The following is a 13,521-nucleotide window of genomic DNA, read 5'->3' as shown; positions in this document are numbered from 1 at the left end:
GCTGAAAAATTGGTCTTGCCTGATATTACTGGAAATGCAGAACAGCTGAGCTAGATCAGCTGCTCAGTGCCATGTCCAGGTGAGGTTTGACTTTCTCAAGGGGTGGAGATTATCCACTGTGATAATGAAGCAGCCTTTGTCCCAGTCCTTGCAATGCCACATGGATGTGCACTGGCATTTCACTGAGGAATTGGATTCACCTAGGATTGAAGCTAGATGTGTAACTTCTGTAGTGGTAAGTGACAGGACAGCAATGTTGTTGAAACCTACGCTCACTGGACACACCACCCAGGGTATCCTCACCTTTCCTTTGCTGTAACTTTGTCTCCAGAACTAGCATCTTCAACAAGAGAAATTGTATTAGTACTTTTGTTTTGATGAAAGAATGAAACTCTGGTGGATAATCTCTCTGCAACAAGCCACAAATGGTAATTGTGCTAAAGTAAATAGTCATTGTCATCATGACCACCTATCATCTGTTATCAGAGTTCAGGCAGGAAGATTCAGTGCATTCTTGGCCAGGAAAGCTCACAGTGAAGTGGATGAGCTCCACCTCCTCTCTGCAGTTTAGGAAGACCTTTCACAGGAAAGCCTTGCTCCCGGCACAGTCTCCGGGAAGTGTTGCAGAGAGCTCAGGTTGGGCCTTTTGGAAACCAAGGACAGTTCTGCTAGAGTTTCTTTGCCTGAGTATCGCTGAGAACTGTGATACTGCAAAGTATGGAGGCCCTTCTGCCTCCCTTCTATAGGTTGTTGTGTTTTTTCCTTGCTAGCATATGTAACACCAGCAACAGAGGTGCAAGAAAGGCCTTATATCAGCACCACCCAAATGTGCTGGACCCTGATGAAGTTTTCATTGGCAAGTTTCCCTGGGACTCACTGGGTGCTGAGACGTGCCTGTGCCCATTGCCATTCTCTTTGATTGCAGAGAGGATGTAGCTGTGGTCTCCTTTACAGTGCCACCTGTGTGCTCCTGTCATGGCTTCTGCAGCCGCTGTTTCCTTTGCACTGGAGATGAACAGCTGGGGACTCTAACCTCACCTAACCTTAGAAGTTGCTGAACGGTCTACGGCCACACCATAAACTTAAGATCCTGCTGGCCACAGCATTTGTCAGGATCAAACTGGGAAGGATGTGAGGATGCAAAGAGATCCTAGAAAGGGATGCTCTCAAAAGCAGTGATAACTGATTTGCAGAAACGTTTGTACTGGCCTATTCTGCTGCCTCCCTAAATCAATGTCTCAGCTTGCTTGCTCATTCACAGGGAGGCAGGAGAGAGTGAGGAACTACCACAGGCCATTTTATACTTGGAGCTGATCAGCAGACCTGCAGGGACACAGCCACTGGACATGGGTCTTTCTTTTGGGAAGGTCTGTGAGTTGTACCACCTTGCAGCCAAGAGACCCTGGTGCATACGGACAGCATTTTTTATCCCTCAAGTCATTCAGTGTCTCTGTCAGCAGCCAAGACATAGAGAGAAGTAAAGGAAAGAGTTGGAGTGGGTACATAATGAGAGTGCCTCTCTTACTTCCCATCTAGGGAAAAAACATTTTTATATATGGAGAGATAAGGGCTGTTGCCCATGGAAAAGACTAGGAGGAGTTTTCTGAGGCACAAGCTTAGCAGTCAAGGGGACTCCTGTTCCCCTGGGACATCCTGACTTGGTCCCAGAAGAGCCATCCTGCCAGCTGTGCTTAGACAGGGGTCTTTACTGGGTCTGTCTGCTGCAAAGCAGAGATGTCTTCAGGCCCTGTCCCTTTCTTGGCCAGGCAGTGTGTTGGGATCCTTTCCTTACCCCTGCATGGCTCCCTCCGGCGCTAGTGTCCCCAGCACAGCATGGGACTCGCACTCCAGGGACAAGGAGCCAGATAAAGCAGAGCAGGCTTGGGAAGAGCAGGTGCTCCCTAGCAGGTGGGCAAGGGGAAGGGGCCTCTGGCAGCTCGGGGGAAACTGTGGGCTTTTGCAAAGCATTGATAGATGTGTGTAAGGTGGCTCTACAGGGTGGAACAGAACAGAGTCAAGACACTGTCTCTTCGTGGACTATGAACACCATTGACTTGTGCATATGGTGCAGTGGAGCCTGTGGTTGACCTTACCTCTGTGTGTCTGCCAATCTTGTTGTAGGGTTCAAAGCGAGTCCTGAGATCAAATGAATACGTCCTCCCACCTGGTGGCCTGATGGAGACCGAGCTGGAGCTGACCTTCTCACTGCAGGTACCTGGTGTTGTCTGGTCCCCCAAGCTCCCTCACCTGGCATTTCTCAGCAATCACTACGTTGGGGCTCAGTGTGAAAAGCACAGCCTCTGGGAAGGGGCTTCCTGTGGTTGCCCAAGCTCAGATCATAGCAGCACAGATTGCTGTTGCTGCCTAGCTGCTCCATTGCTTCAGGGATTGTTTTGCTGGGCATCAGGATTTGGAGGATGATGGATAGGTGCAGGTAGCCTTTGAGGGGCACCTCAAAGCTCAGCAGGTCAAATCTTACTGTACATCAGCACTGAGGAAGTTTTCTACCTGTGTGCCATGCTGAGCCCTTCCCTTATGCTGCCATCTTTCCTGTGCTTCCTTACCCCAGTACCCACACTTCCTCAAGAGAGATGGCAACAAGCTACAGATCATGCTGCAGCGGAGGAAGAGATACAAGAACCGCACAATCCTGGGCTACAAAACCCTTGCAGTGGGCATCATCAACATGGCCGAGGTACAGGATGCTGGGAAGAGAGGGGAACCTCACATGGCCTTCCTGTGCGAGCACCAGGAAGGGACCTGGGCTGGTAGGCAGGGGCTCATTGCTGTGAGTGCTCTGGTTTGTTGGCTAGCTGTCATATAGAGGGCATGAGCTGCCAGCTGCCATTGTGTCACTCTGAGTTTGTCTGTCTGTCTAGGTGATGCAGCACCCAACAGATGGTGGACAACTTCTGGGCCTCCACAGCAACATGAAAGATGTGAACATCCGAGTGGCTGAAATCAGCATCTACTCTTTGTCCAGTCAGCCCATTGACCACGAGGACGGGAGTGTCCCCTCAGGTCCTAAAATCAAAACTTCAGGTGTGTTAGTGCTCATACCTGAGGGCAAATGTTTGGGACACGAGAGTGTGGCTCCAAGCACCTGCCAGCAGTACCAGTCGTTTCACTGGAGACATGACAAGCGTCATGCTTAGCTGTAGCATTTGCATTGTCTGCTTTCAGATCGCTCCCCAGACATTGATAACTACTCTGAAGAAGAGGATGACAGTTTCTCCTCAGAGCAGGAAGCCAGCGATGATGCTGTGCAGGGTCAGGTAAGGGAGGCCTGGCAAGGTGGCTTATGTCCTGGTCCTATTTCTGGGACAAAAGTCAGGGGTTGAGGGTCTTGATCACCCTGAGCCCTCCCATCTCCCTCATAAACATTCGATGCGGTTTCAAAGAGCAAAGAGCTGTAATACCTGACAACACAAAGAACAGTGCACTGCTCTCAAGTCCATGGTGAGGCAAGGAACTTTGGAGAGCCATGGGTCTCACCCGTCTGTCCTTGGAGCTGTGTGATCTGAAGCAGAAAAATCCTGCTGAGCCCCCTCCATCTTGCACCATGATTTTCTCCTGTCTCCCTGTGATAACAGGCCGGAGACTGTTCACTTTCAGAGAGAACAGAGATTTGAGGATGAAGTACAGTCTAGGTCTGAAAATGATCAGAGGTGCCAAACCCATCCCAGCCCTGTGATGAGCTCTGTCATTGCTGTTTGCTGTCCTCTTCTTGTGTCGCCTACACTTGAGGCTAAAAAAAGACTCGTGGTAGCATTGCTGATCAAGCACAGGGACAAACGCCTGTTCAAGGTCCTCCAGGTTATCTGTCCCATTGTGTTGGGTTAATGCATCAGGGCTTCATGTCCCTAGGAGTTGTGCATATTGTTAAGGCTGATCCCTGGAAAAAATGTTTCTTTGTGAGCTCATGTGCTGCACCCTCCGAGCTAACCATGGAGAGGGGAGAGTAGGGGTACAACACATGGGTCATGGAGAGGCTGATGACTACACAGAGCAGAGTTTTAGGTTTGCAACAAGGCCTGTTGTAGAAAGCTGCTGTGTCTCCTCTCAGTCTTGCTGGTACATGTCTCTCTGGAGGGTCCTGGGGGCGGAGGTGCTGGGAAAGAAGGTCTCTCAGGAGACAGTGCTAAGGAGGGTGAAGGAGCTCCATAGAGAGAGGTGGCAGAAATGAGAAGCAAGGCTCTGACAGCAGAGTGGACCATAATGGAGGTAGTGGCACACCATAATGGGTGTGGCACAAGGGAACTTCCAGTAGGTGCTGCTCCCTGAACTCAGTTGCTGTGATGTGCTGTGCCTTTTTGCCTGCAGGATTTGTTTGATGAAGAGGATGACTTGAGGAAAACCAAGAAGGCTAGGAGGAAAATGATCCGAACCACATCGATGACCAGAGTAACATCAGCATTTACAACATGCTCAAAGAGATGGAAGGGATTCATATTCTCCCCTCCCTGAAGGCAGTAAGGGGGTTGGGAAGGAGAGGTGCTGGCGCTGGTGCCAAGCAGGGGAGAGAGCCCTTGGCTCTGAGAAGGAGCAAACTTCTTGCCATTTAATGAGCTAGCTTGCTGCTCAGAGCTGCACTCCAGTTCATGGTCTGTACTGTGTTTAGCCTGGCTTCATATCAGTGATGATCTGTGTGCAACAGTTTTGACTTGATGCTGTGACATGGTCTCATCTCTTTCCTGAGGAAGGGGAAGGTTGGCACAAGGAATGGTGAACCATTAGCAGCTCCTCTGCCTGTCTGCAGAATGAAGGAGATGCTCTGCCAGCCCCCAACTCCCCAAGTATCTTTTTGTACCCATCTGCTTCAGCCCTGCAGGTCCCTGGGTACCTTCTTCCTTGACTTTGTTCCCCATCTTTTCCTGGTTGAAGGCAGTATTCCTCAACCCTATGGTCTAGGGAGAAAGGGGATTTAAATGAAGCACTATTTTCAGAGAAAGTATGAGTCCTTGCACCCTCCCTCATGCCCAGACAGTGGCTTATTGCGGAGTTCAGACTTAGTCCAAATCCTACACCAGATTTAAAGAGTGAGAGAAATCATAGCTTACCTTGGACCTGTGAACCCAAAAAGGAGCTAACAGCATATTAGAGTAACTGTGGCCTGTTAGTCATCTTGGAGCATGGTTTGATAGTTTTGCTGATCTTTTTTCTTCCCTTCTTTTGTTTTAGCAACCAAACTTCAAGCAGAAATTTGTGGCTTTGCTGAAGAGGTTTAAAGTGACAGAAGAGGTAAGAAGCAGGAAGGCTGCACCACCTGGCAGTGTCTCCTGCAGATGTATGGGTGACAGAGCTGGTTCCCACTCACTGGGAGCACAAGACATGAGCTGTAGGTGCTCAGGGGTGTGCCAAGGGTGCTGTGAGACATGGCATAGACTGAGCCTTGGCTTTTCCAAACCCTTCTGCCTCAAGAAGGCAGCTCTGAGCCTCATGCTCAAATCAAAACACACTCTCCTGATGGGGAGAGGTGCCCAGGGAAAAAGGGTGCTGACACACACTGGCTCTGCACCAGGAGCTGGCATTGCAGGGGCAGTCCTGTCAATGACTGAGAGCAGGCTAACATCTGTCTGGGGTTGAGAGCTTGCACTAAGTGTGCAGCAGAGCTGGTGAATGTCCTCCCAGGTGTCTTAACTGCCAGTATGATGGGTGTCTGAGACACCTTTGGATGTCATGCTTATGGCACCCTCCTTTGGCCTAATGACAACATCACTGGATTCTTCCACAGCCTGGATTTGGCTTGCTGAGGTGGGAACAGTGCCGTGGTGTTCTTTGTGACTGGCAGGGAGCTTGTACGTGCTTGATCTGGGATGCAGGTAACTCCATATCTCTTCATGGCCCTCTGGGCTTGGTCCCACAGGTCCTGGACTCTGACCCTGTAGACCAGACCCAGGAGGTGGAGGAAGACCTGGGCTTGCTCTATGACAGCCTGGAAGAGTGCAACAACAGTGACAGCGGTCCAGAGATTGAGGACAATGAGAGTGTGCACAGCACACCAAAGCCAACCCTGAGGTAAGGATTGCAGGGAGTCCCTGGCCAACAGCACAGTCTCTGGGACTGGATAAATGCCCTCCAACATATTTCTGTTGCTTGGGCTGATGCAGACATTTTCTTGTCTCCACTCCTGTCACCACCTTCTATTGGCAACACTAGCTCCTACTTGCATACCATGTTTAATAAACTCAAAACTGCCCATTAAATCTGGCTGCCTTCACATTTAGTTCTGCCAGCCCAGCACCTGACACTGATCTGCTGGAAGTGTACCTACTTGATCTAAGCCCCTGCTGCTCTCAGCAATCATATCTTTCTGCTGGTAGTCCTGGTTTTCTCTGGGCCCTCCACACTGAAGCATGCCTGTCTTTTGAGCACTTTGTGACTCCTTGCGCCAGTCCTTGTGTCCCTGTGAGATCTGCATGCTGTGTTCCCACCCTTTGTGGGGACTTGTGACTAGCAATCATCAGTGATGTTCCTCACTCCAGACCCCAGGCATGGGTGACTTAACTTGCTCTGCCAAGTACTGCTGACTTGGCACAGAGGTCTCCAGAGGACTGTGCAGTGAAACCAGGCTTTGCTTCCACGTGATCTGTGTTCACCTTGACCTCTCTGCTCATGGCTGTTCTGCTTTTGTGCTCTCCTTTTGTGAAAAAGTTGCCTTTAATTGTCTTTCTACTTGGCTGCCTCATAGTGCACTGGGTTTCCTTCTAGCCAAGCCAAGCTCACTTGGCATTGTTGTTTCTATAGTTTTTATATAGAAAGAATCATAGAATGACCTGGGTTAAAGATCATCAAGTTCCAACACACCTGCTGTGTAAATTTATATATTATTTATATAGTATTTAAATATAATTTAAAGCTGTTGGAATCCCTGCTGAAGGTACATAGCAGGGGTAGCAGGCTTGGTTTGCCACAGGCAAACTGTTGGAAAGTAAAAATCTGATGGATTCAGGAACCCATAGAGGACTGGGGAAAAAAGAGGAACATGACAGAAGTTGTGTTTTCCACAAACCCAGAAGTCATTGCAAAGGAGACAGCAGGCATGTGGGCAAGAAGGAGCTACTTAGATGATCTGCTTGGACTCTCATTAAAGAAAACAAAGGTGCTGTGGGAGAAAAAGGAAGGTCTTTCTGTAGTCAGATAATGATTTATCTATGTAAACTATGTAAAAGTGTGAGAAAAGTCTATTGTGAGTATTTTAACCTCCCATCTGTTTCTGCAAGTGCCTGTTTGCAAACATCTGGTCACTGGGACAGCATCCCAGAGTAAGTGCTGGTTTGTGCTGGTACCTGCTGTTACAGTTAGTGCTGTTTCTGGAAGGACAGCTTACTGGGTTCTGGTCTGTTCTTCAGCCTGGTCACAAAGTGTTCTTGGCTTGGTTGGATCTCCAGTGCCATGGTTTTTGGCAGTTCAGAGTGTGTATCCCTTGAATTGTACTTTTACTGAGGAGGTGTGGAAGCTGACTGCCAAGGTGTTTAGTGTAGACTGCATAGTTCCCAGGCCCTGCATAGCCATCTCAACTGATGATCACCTTCCAGCCCAGCCTGTAAATTTGAGGTGTGATCCTGACGTCAGATTTGTTGTCATTGTCATGGACAGCCTTGCTAGAGGCTGTGAAGTTCTCTATGGAATAAGGCCGAGACTTAGACTCAATCATGCCTATAGGAGAGCCTTTAAACTGTGGAACAGGAAAAACTAAGAATTGTAGAAGAGCTCTGTGCTCAGTGTGACACATCCCTGAGGGATGAAAGCTTCTGGATTGCAAGTGAGAGAGGGCAGAAACAGACACAGCTTCCGTGGGGAAGGAGGAGACAGCCCAATTCAAATGGAGTGTTGAAAGCTAGACCAAGTGTAATACAATCTAGACACATCCAATGCCTCAGAAAAAAAAAATATGGAGATACCTTTTTGTGGTGCCAGTGGCACCAAGGGTATATCACATTCTGTTGGGATTGCTGAGACGGTATAAAGGAGTGTGGGAAAGATGCTGATTGAGGAGTGAATTATTAGAAAACTTAAATATTTCTCTGGTTTGAATCTATTAACAGTCTGTATGGATTGAAATTTCAGGCTGGGATACGGCAAGTGTAGTGTAATGACTGTACATGGTGGTGACAATGCCTGAGATTCTGTAGCAGAGATTGGAGAAGAGAGAAGAAATATAAGAGAGAGAGAAGAAATATGTTAATAAGAGGAGACATAATTTATACCAGTGTGACCTGGAGAAAATGTCCCACCAGGCCACAATTCTGACTCTAGACCTGGAGCTTCAGTAAATGAGCTGTTGTAAAGCAATTGGTCACAGGGCCAGAGAGAGGAAAATAGAGCCTTGACTTCTCCCAGCCAATGTATAAACACTGCTGCTGAAGCGCTGCTCTGTGGTGGGAACCTTCATTTATTTACAGAGATGAAATATCCTTGTTGGAGCAGTAAAACCTGATGAACACTGTTGTGCCTGGCAGTACAGCTTGCTGTATACAAATAAGGAAGGATGCTAAAAAGAGCAACCAGGATGGTCAGAGGTCTGGAGGTGTTCTGCAGAAAGCTGCAAACATATCCAGATCAGGACAGTCAAAAACAATGGATAGAAACTCTGACAGAGTCCTAACAGAAGAACTGCTCTGTCTTATGCCTCTGTGGCCATCCCTGGAAACCTGCAACCTCATATCCGCACACCAGGCAAATCAGGAGAAACTTTTCCTGGAAGTTAATGAGCAAATACATACATACAGCTTAGAGGGAAGCTAGCTCAGATCTGTTGCAGGAAAGTCACATGTTGCAAATAGGCTGTGGTTGCTGTAAGGGTCCTGGAAAAACTGGCAAGTGAGATCCAGTGATAGAGCCTGCTTGTTTCCTAAAGACTTGTCTCTGAGCAGCCCACAGAATGTGGAGGTGGTCCTTGGCAAATAAATAGTGTGTGGAAAAAGGGGAAGCAAAGGTGGAAGCTCACACTGTAGCGGCAGAGAATGTCCTGCTGCTGTAAGAGACTTCCTGTGTTGACCACAGTGACTTGGAAACAGCACCTTGGAGTTGCACTCTGCAGCTCCACTAAAATGTCAGCTCAGAGACCTAAAAATAGGCAAATTTAAGTATGCACTATCTGAGGTGTGGTTCTGTGTGCAATATTGTGATCTTCAGAGCCCTGGGAAAGGAGAAAGCAGAAAGGAAATGTGGAAGCTGTGGCTGGAAGTGTGCAGCAGCAGCAGGCAGAGGCAAGCAGCCCTCCCTGGAAAAGGGGGAGCAGAAGAGAAGGCAGCAGAAGTCTGTGGAAGCTGTGATGATGCAGAGGAGACAGAGAGGGTCAGCAGCACGTTGGAGTTGTGGTGTTGACAGAAACTGTATACCAGTGAGATGGAGGAGTTGTGGCAGTTCCTCACCTGCCCTGCAGGGGTAGGGAATCACCTGAGGGAGACATCACCATTGGCTAGGAGACAGGGACCCTGCCTCCAGCTCACCAGGGTCACAAGTTTATCCCTGTTGGTCTGGGTTGGCCGCGTCGTGTCCTTGCACCCAATATTGTTGCCTCAGACCATCGTGAGGGAGACTGGCAGTCTGCTGGCAGGTTTGCTCCTAGGCTTGTGAGTCAGCCAGACACTTGGATGTCTGGCTCTGTGTCCCACTGGGGACCTCTCCACAGTGCTCTGTGCTTGGGACAGGCCGGTGGGGGTCTGCTGGGATCATGGTGACTTTGTTCCTCTCTTATTCCTGCCTTTTTCTCTCCCATCTGTCTGTCTGTCCGTCCGTTCGTCTGTCTGTTTCTCTGCAGGCGTTTCTTTGAGGGAGTCTCTCATTCTGGTTCCCAGACTGAGATCGGCAGTCTGCACAGCCAGAAAGGGCAGGATCAAGAGTCGGGCAGCCCTGTGAGTTACACCAGGCCCAGATGCATGTATTGTACACTTGTCTCTGTCGGCTCTAGAGCCAATTATTCCACCCTCCTCTAAGGCAATTCCCCACAGTGCCTGCACTCTGAGACCTCAGCTCCCGGCAGCACCTGCCTGGGGCTGCTCCTTTCCTTCTTTCCTCTTCTTTTTCCCAGCGCAGGCAGACAGGTAGCGATGGGGGGCATCCTCTGGGGCCGGTCCCAGGGGGACGCCGGGCTCCCCTGTGGGAGCATGTGTTCTATGAGGCCAGGTATTGGTCCCTGGCAGCTGCCCTGCTTGGGGTGCTCCATCCTGCTCTGACCCCTCTCCCTGTCCCCCAGGGCGAGGCAGACAAGAGGAAACCAGGAGCACAGCGACCACAGGAAGAGCCAGGAGTGGAGGTCCCTGCAGTGGTGAGTCCAGGCTATGGGATGTGGAGCTCTCTCAGGTCCCACCTTGCTTTCTGGACTATCAGGGGTGCCCAGCAGCCTGGGAGCAGGGCTGGGAAGACAAACTGATTGTGCTGGAGAGCAGCAAGAGTGGAAGGACTGTTAGGGTCTGCAAGAGTTGCAGCCCAGCCCTCTCGAGGCCCTGCAGCCTTGGCTCTCCAGGAGGGAGAACTTTTTTTGGATGAGGGGCACTCATGGGTAGAGGACTGCTCCGTGGAGGAGCAGGGAAAGTGGTGTGTGTGAAGTGACTGTGTGTGGCCCTCAGGAGCTGGCTGCAGAGGAGCAGTGTTCACGGCTAGCCCCCGCAGAGGCTGGCACAAGGGAGAGCAGTGCAGACAGACTGGCCCAGCTGGGCCCTGGGTCCAAAGCCGAGCTCCCCAGTGCTGTGTCCCCCAGGTAAGTCAGGTCCATGCCTCATGCCCAGGCTGAGCTGGCTCATGCTGGCTCATGGAGGGAGTGGGGGTTGGCCTCAACAGTTTTGCCTCTCCTGCTTCTCGCTCACAGCAAGGCAGAGAGCAAGCAGCTGTGGCGTCCCCGCAGCACCTCTGTGAAGGACCGACAGAGCTCAAAGGGACAGGGTGGCCGTGCCAGCAGCCTGGACAGTGAGAGCTCTCCAGACTCATGGCACAGCACCCAGGTGAGGCCCTGAAAGCCATCTCACCTGGAGGCTTCTCACTCGAGAGCCCTGCCAGGCCTTCAGCTTTGGGCAGGGTGTCCAAGGCAGCTGACTGGGGGTAACCTTCATGGTGATGCTGTCCTAGGTGCCTCGAAAGTCTGTTTACGATCAGCTGAACCAGATCCTGGTCTCAGACGAGCAGCTCCCTGAGAGTATTGTGCTGGTGAATGTTGCTGAGTGGCAGGGGCAGGTGAGTATGTGTAAAGGGAGCTGCATGCATAGGGGCAGCTCTAAGCAGGGTCCTCAGGGATTCTCCCAACAATGGCAGGGTGTCCTAGGGAAACTGGCACCAGCTGTGTCCTCCTCACCCCCAGCGTGGCCCTTTCTTCAGGGAGACAGTGCATTTAAATGGTGCTGAGCCACATGCACTGGAGTCTGATGTGTCTTCTCCATCACGTGCCACACAGCAGCATTGCTGGATACTCAAAGCATGATGCCATGAGCATTAACTGCATTGTCAGAGTTTGGGTCTCCAGGCAGGGGAGCGTGTGAGGCCTTCCTTCCTCATGCTGATTGTGTCCATGTGAGGATGGGCCCAGCTCCTGACAGGCACCTGCCTCCCCCATACATGGAGGAGCTGACTGCTAAGGGTGAGCAGGGACTTGTACCTTTGTGCAAACATGCTAACAAGCAGTTAGATAAAAGACCTATGAGACCCTTTCTGGATCCTGCAGCAACATCTGACATCCAGAAATGGTACTGGAAAATTTTGTGACAGAAGAAAGGGGTTCTCAGTGAGAAGCAGTGGAGTCTTGACTCAGGCCATGCATCCTTGACCTGTTCCTGCTCTAGCTCTTGTCCTGGATGGGAAAAAAAGGATCAATGCCCACTCCTAGACCTTGTTATGGTATCTTCTAAGCCCCCTTGTCTAGCATGACTACCTGTTTTACCACTTTTAACTACGCACAGACACCTAAAGAGACACAGAAAGATTCTGGAGTGCCACAGGAAAGAGCAGGAGAAGGGAATGAGCAGAGGTGGATGGAGCCTAGAGCTGGGCAATGCTGTGGGATGGCAGGATCTAAATCAGAGGGTCTCTGGACTAAACCCCTTATCTCAAGAAGCACAGCCTGGTTCTTGGGACATTTTTGCCCCTGCCATGGTAAGGGTGGTGATTGCTGTGCTCAAAGGCCAGAGCAGGGGGCTAGAGCACCTGACCCCTAGAGCACAGAGCTGGGAGGAGCAGGGATGCTCAGGCATGCAGCCATGGGTGACCTGATGGTTTCAGCCTCCCTGCATGGCATGGGTGGGGACAGGGTCCCAATTCTATCCCAGGGGACACAGGTCAGCATGGCCATGGTCCCAGGGTGCCTTAACCTGAGCTCTCTGCATTGGCAGTATGTGAGTGAGCAGCTCCAGGCGCACAAGCAGTTGGTCGTATCCACCTGCTCCGTGGCGGACATCCAGGCAGCCTTCAACACCACTGTCTCCCGCATCCAGCGATAGTGAGTACAGCTTGGGCTCAGCCTGGTGGCACCCTATGAATTCATGGAAGGGCTGGGAATGTCCCTGGCTCCCCAGGGCTCATTAGGACCCTTTGGGGTTGTGGACACTACTACAGAAACAGGTGTAGGCCCTGGGGAAAGTGGGCTATCTCAGTGCTGCTTTTGTTCATGACAGTGTGCAGCAAGCTGGAAATTGTCAGGAGTGGGCTTGTATCAGCTGGCCTGGCAGGGTATGTCCCCTGAGCCACCTGCTGAGCCACTTCACATCCCTCATGGTCTCATTTTCTCTCCCTTTGCCAGCTGTAACTGTAACTCCCATATGCCTCCCCCAGTGAAGGTGGTGGTGGCAGGGGATCAGAGCTACCTGAGTGTTGTCCTCCGTTTCTTTGTGGAGCAACTGGCCAGCAAGACACCTGACTGGCTCAACTACCTTCGCTTCCTGCTTGTGCCACTGGGTGAGAGCCACCACGAGCCTGGGCCTATGCTCTTCTACCTCCCCAGACTCCCCTGCCTGAAGCCAATGTTGCCCTTCTCACCTGCAGGCTCTCACCCTCTGGCGAAGTACCTGGCCTCAGTGGATAACAAATACAGCACTCTCTTCCTGGACACGGCGTGGCGGGAGCTGTTCCGCGCCACCCACTGCAGGTGAGGAGCAGGGCAGGCTGGTGTCAGCAGTGCCTTGATGGGGAGCCCTGCTGGCATCCAGACCCTCATGGCTCTTTGTGCCTACAGACACTGTGGACATTGCAGGCCGTGTTGCCCAGTTCATTGCTGGAGCCAGCCTCTCTCACCAGCTCCCCATCTCTGAGGCCATGCTGACATACAAGCAGAAGAGGTGAGTGTGGCCCTGCAATGCCTGTCCTCCCTCATGCAGCCCCAGTCTGGGCTGTGCCCAGAACAGGGTTGTGGGACATGGGGGACAAGTGAGTAAGGCTCTGTGTTCCAGTGGCAAGCAGTGTTGTGCTGAGGGCAACTGGGGTCCCACAGTGAGAGGCCTGCAGCATCGTCCCCTGCCACCTCCCAGTGTGCTTGGCCCCTCCAGCAGCTGTGGCTGTGACAGCCCCAGCAGTGGGTACCAGCTGCCAGGGCTA

At 51.3% G+C, this 13,521-nt stretch overlaps 1 protein-coding gene across 1 annotated transcript in view; it reads left to right on the top strand.

Annotated features, from left to right (window-relative positions):
- The window catches only part of LOC103800386 (phosphofurin acidic cluster sorting protein 1-like), a gene marked incomplete at its 5' end in the record, with an annotated part of 19,101 nt that overhangs the window by 3,689 nt on the left and 1,891 nt on the right, over nt 1–13,521 (top strand). The window contains 17 exon segments of the mRNA XM_009072762.1: nt 2,122–2,211; nt 2,570–2,695; nt 2,880–3,042; nt 3,184–3,275; nt 4,324–4,404; nt 5,182–5,241; nt 5,867–6,018; nt 9,767–9,860; nt 10,202–10,273; nt 10,575–10,705; nt 10,814–10,946; nt 11,071–11,175; nt 12,324–12,430; nt 12,731–12,885; nt 12,973–13,057; nt 13,059–13,075; nt 13,163–13,265. Coding sequence (XP_009071010.1) covers nt 2,122–2,211; nt 2,570–2,695; nt 2,880–3,042; nt 3,184–3,275; nt 4,324–4,404; nt 5,182–5,241; nt 5,867–6,018; nt 9,767–9,860; nt 10,202–10,273; nt 10,575–10,705; nt 10,814–10,946; nt 11,071–11,175; nt 12,324–12,430; nt 12,731–12,885; nt 12,973–13,057; nt 13,059–13,075; nt 13,163–13,265 — 1,766 coding nt within the window.

The sequence above is a fragment of the Acanthisitta chloris genome, unplaced genomic scaffold (genome assembly GCF_000695815.1).
Source record: "Acanthisitta chloris isolate BGI_N310 unplaced genomic scaffold, ASM69581v1 scaffold27944, whole genome shotgun sequence".
Classification (NCBI taxonomy): Eukaryota; Metazoa; Chordata; class Aves; order Passeriformes; family Acanthisittidae; genus Acanthisitta; species Acanthisitta chloris.
The sequence above is the reverse complement of the archived record's forward strand: the minus strand, read 5'-3'. Positions and strand labels throughout refer to the sequence as shown.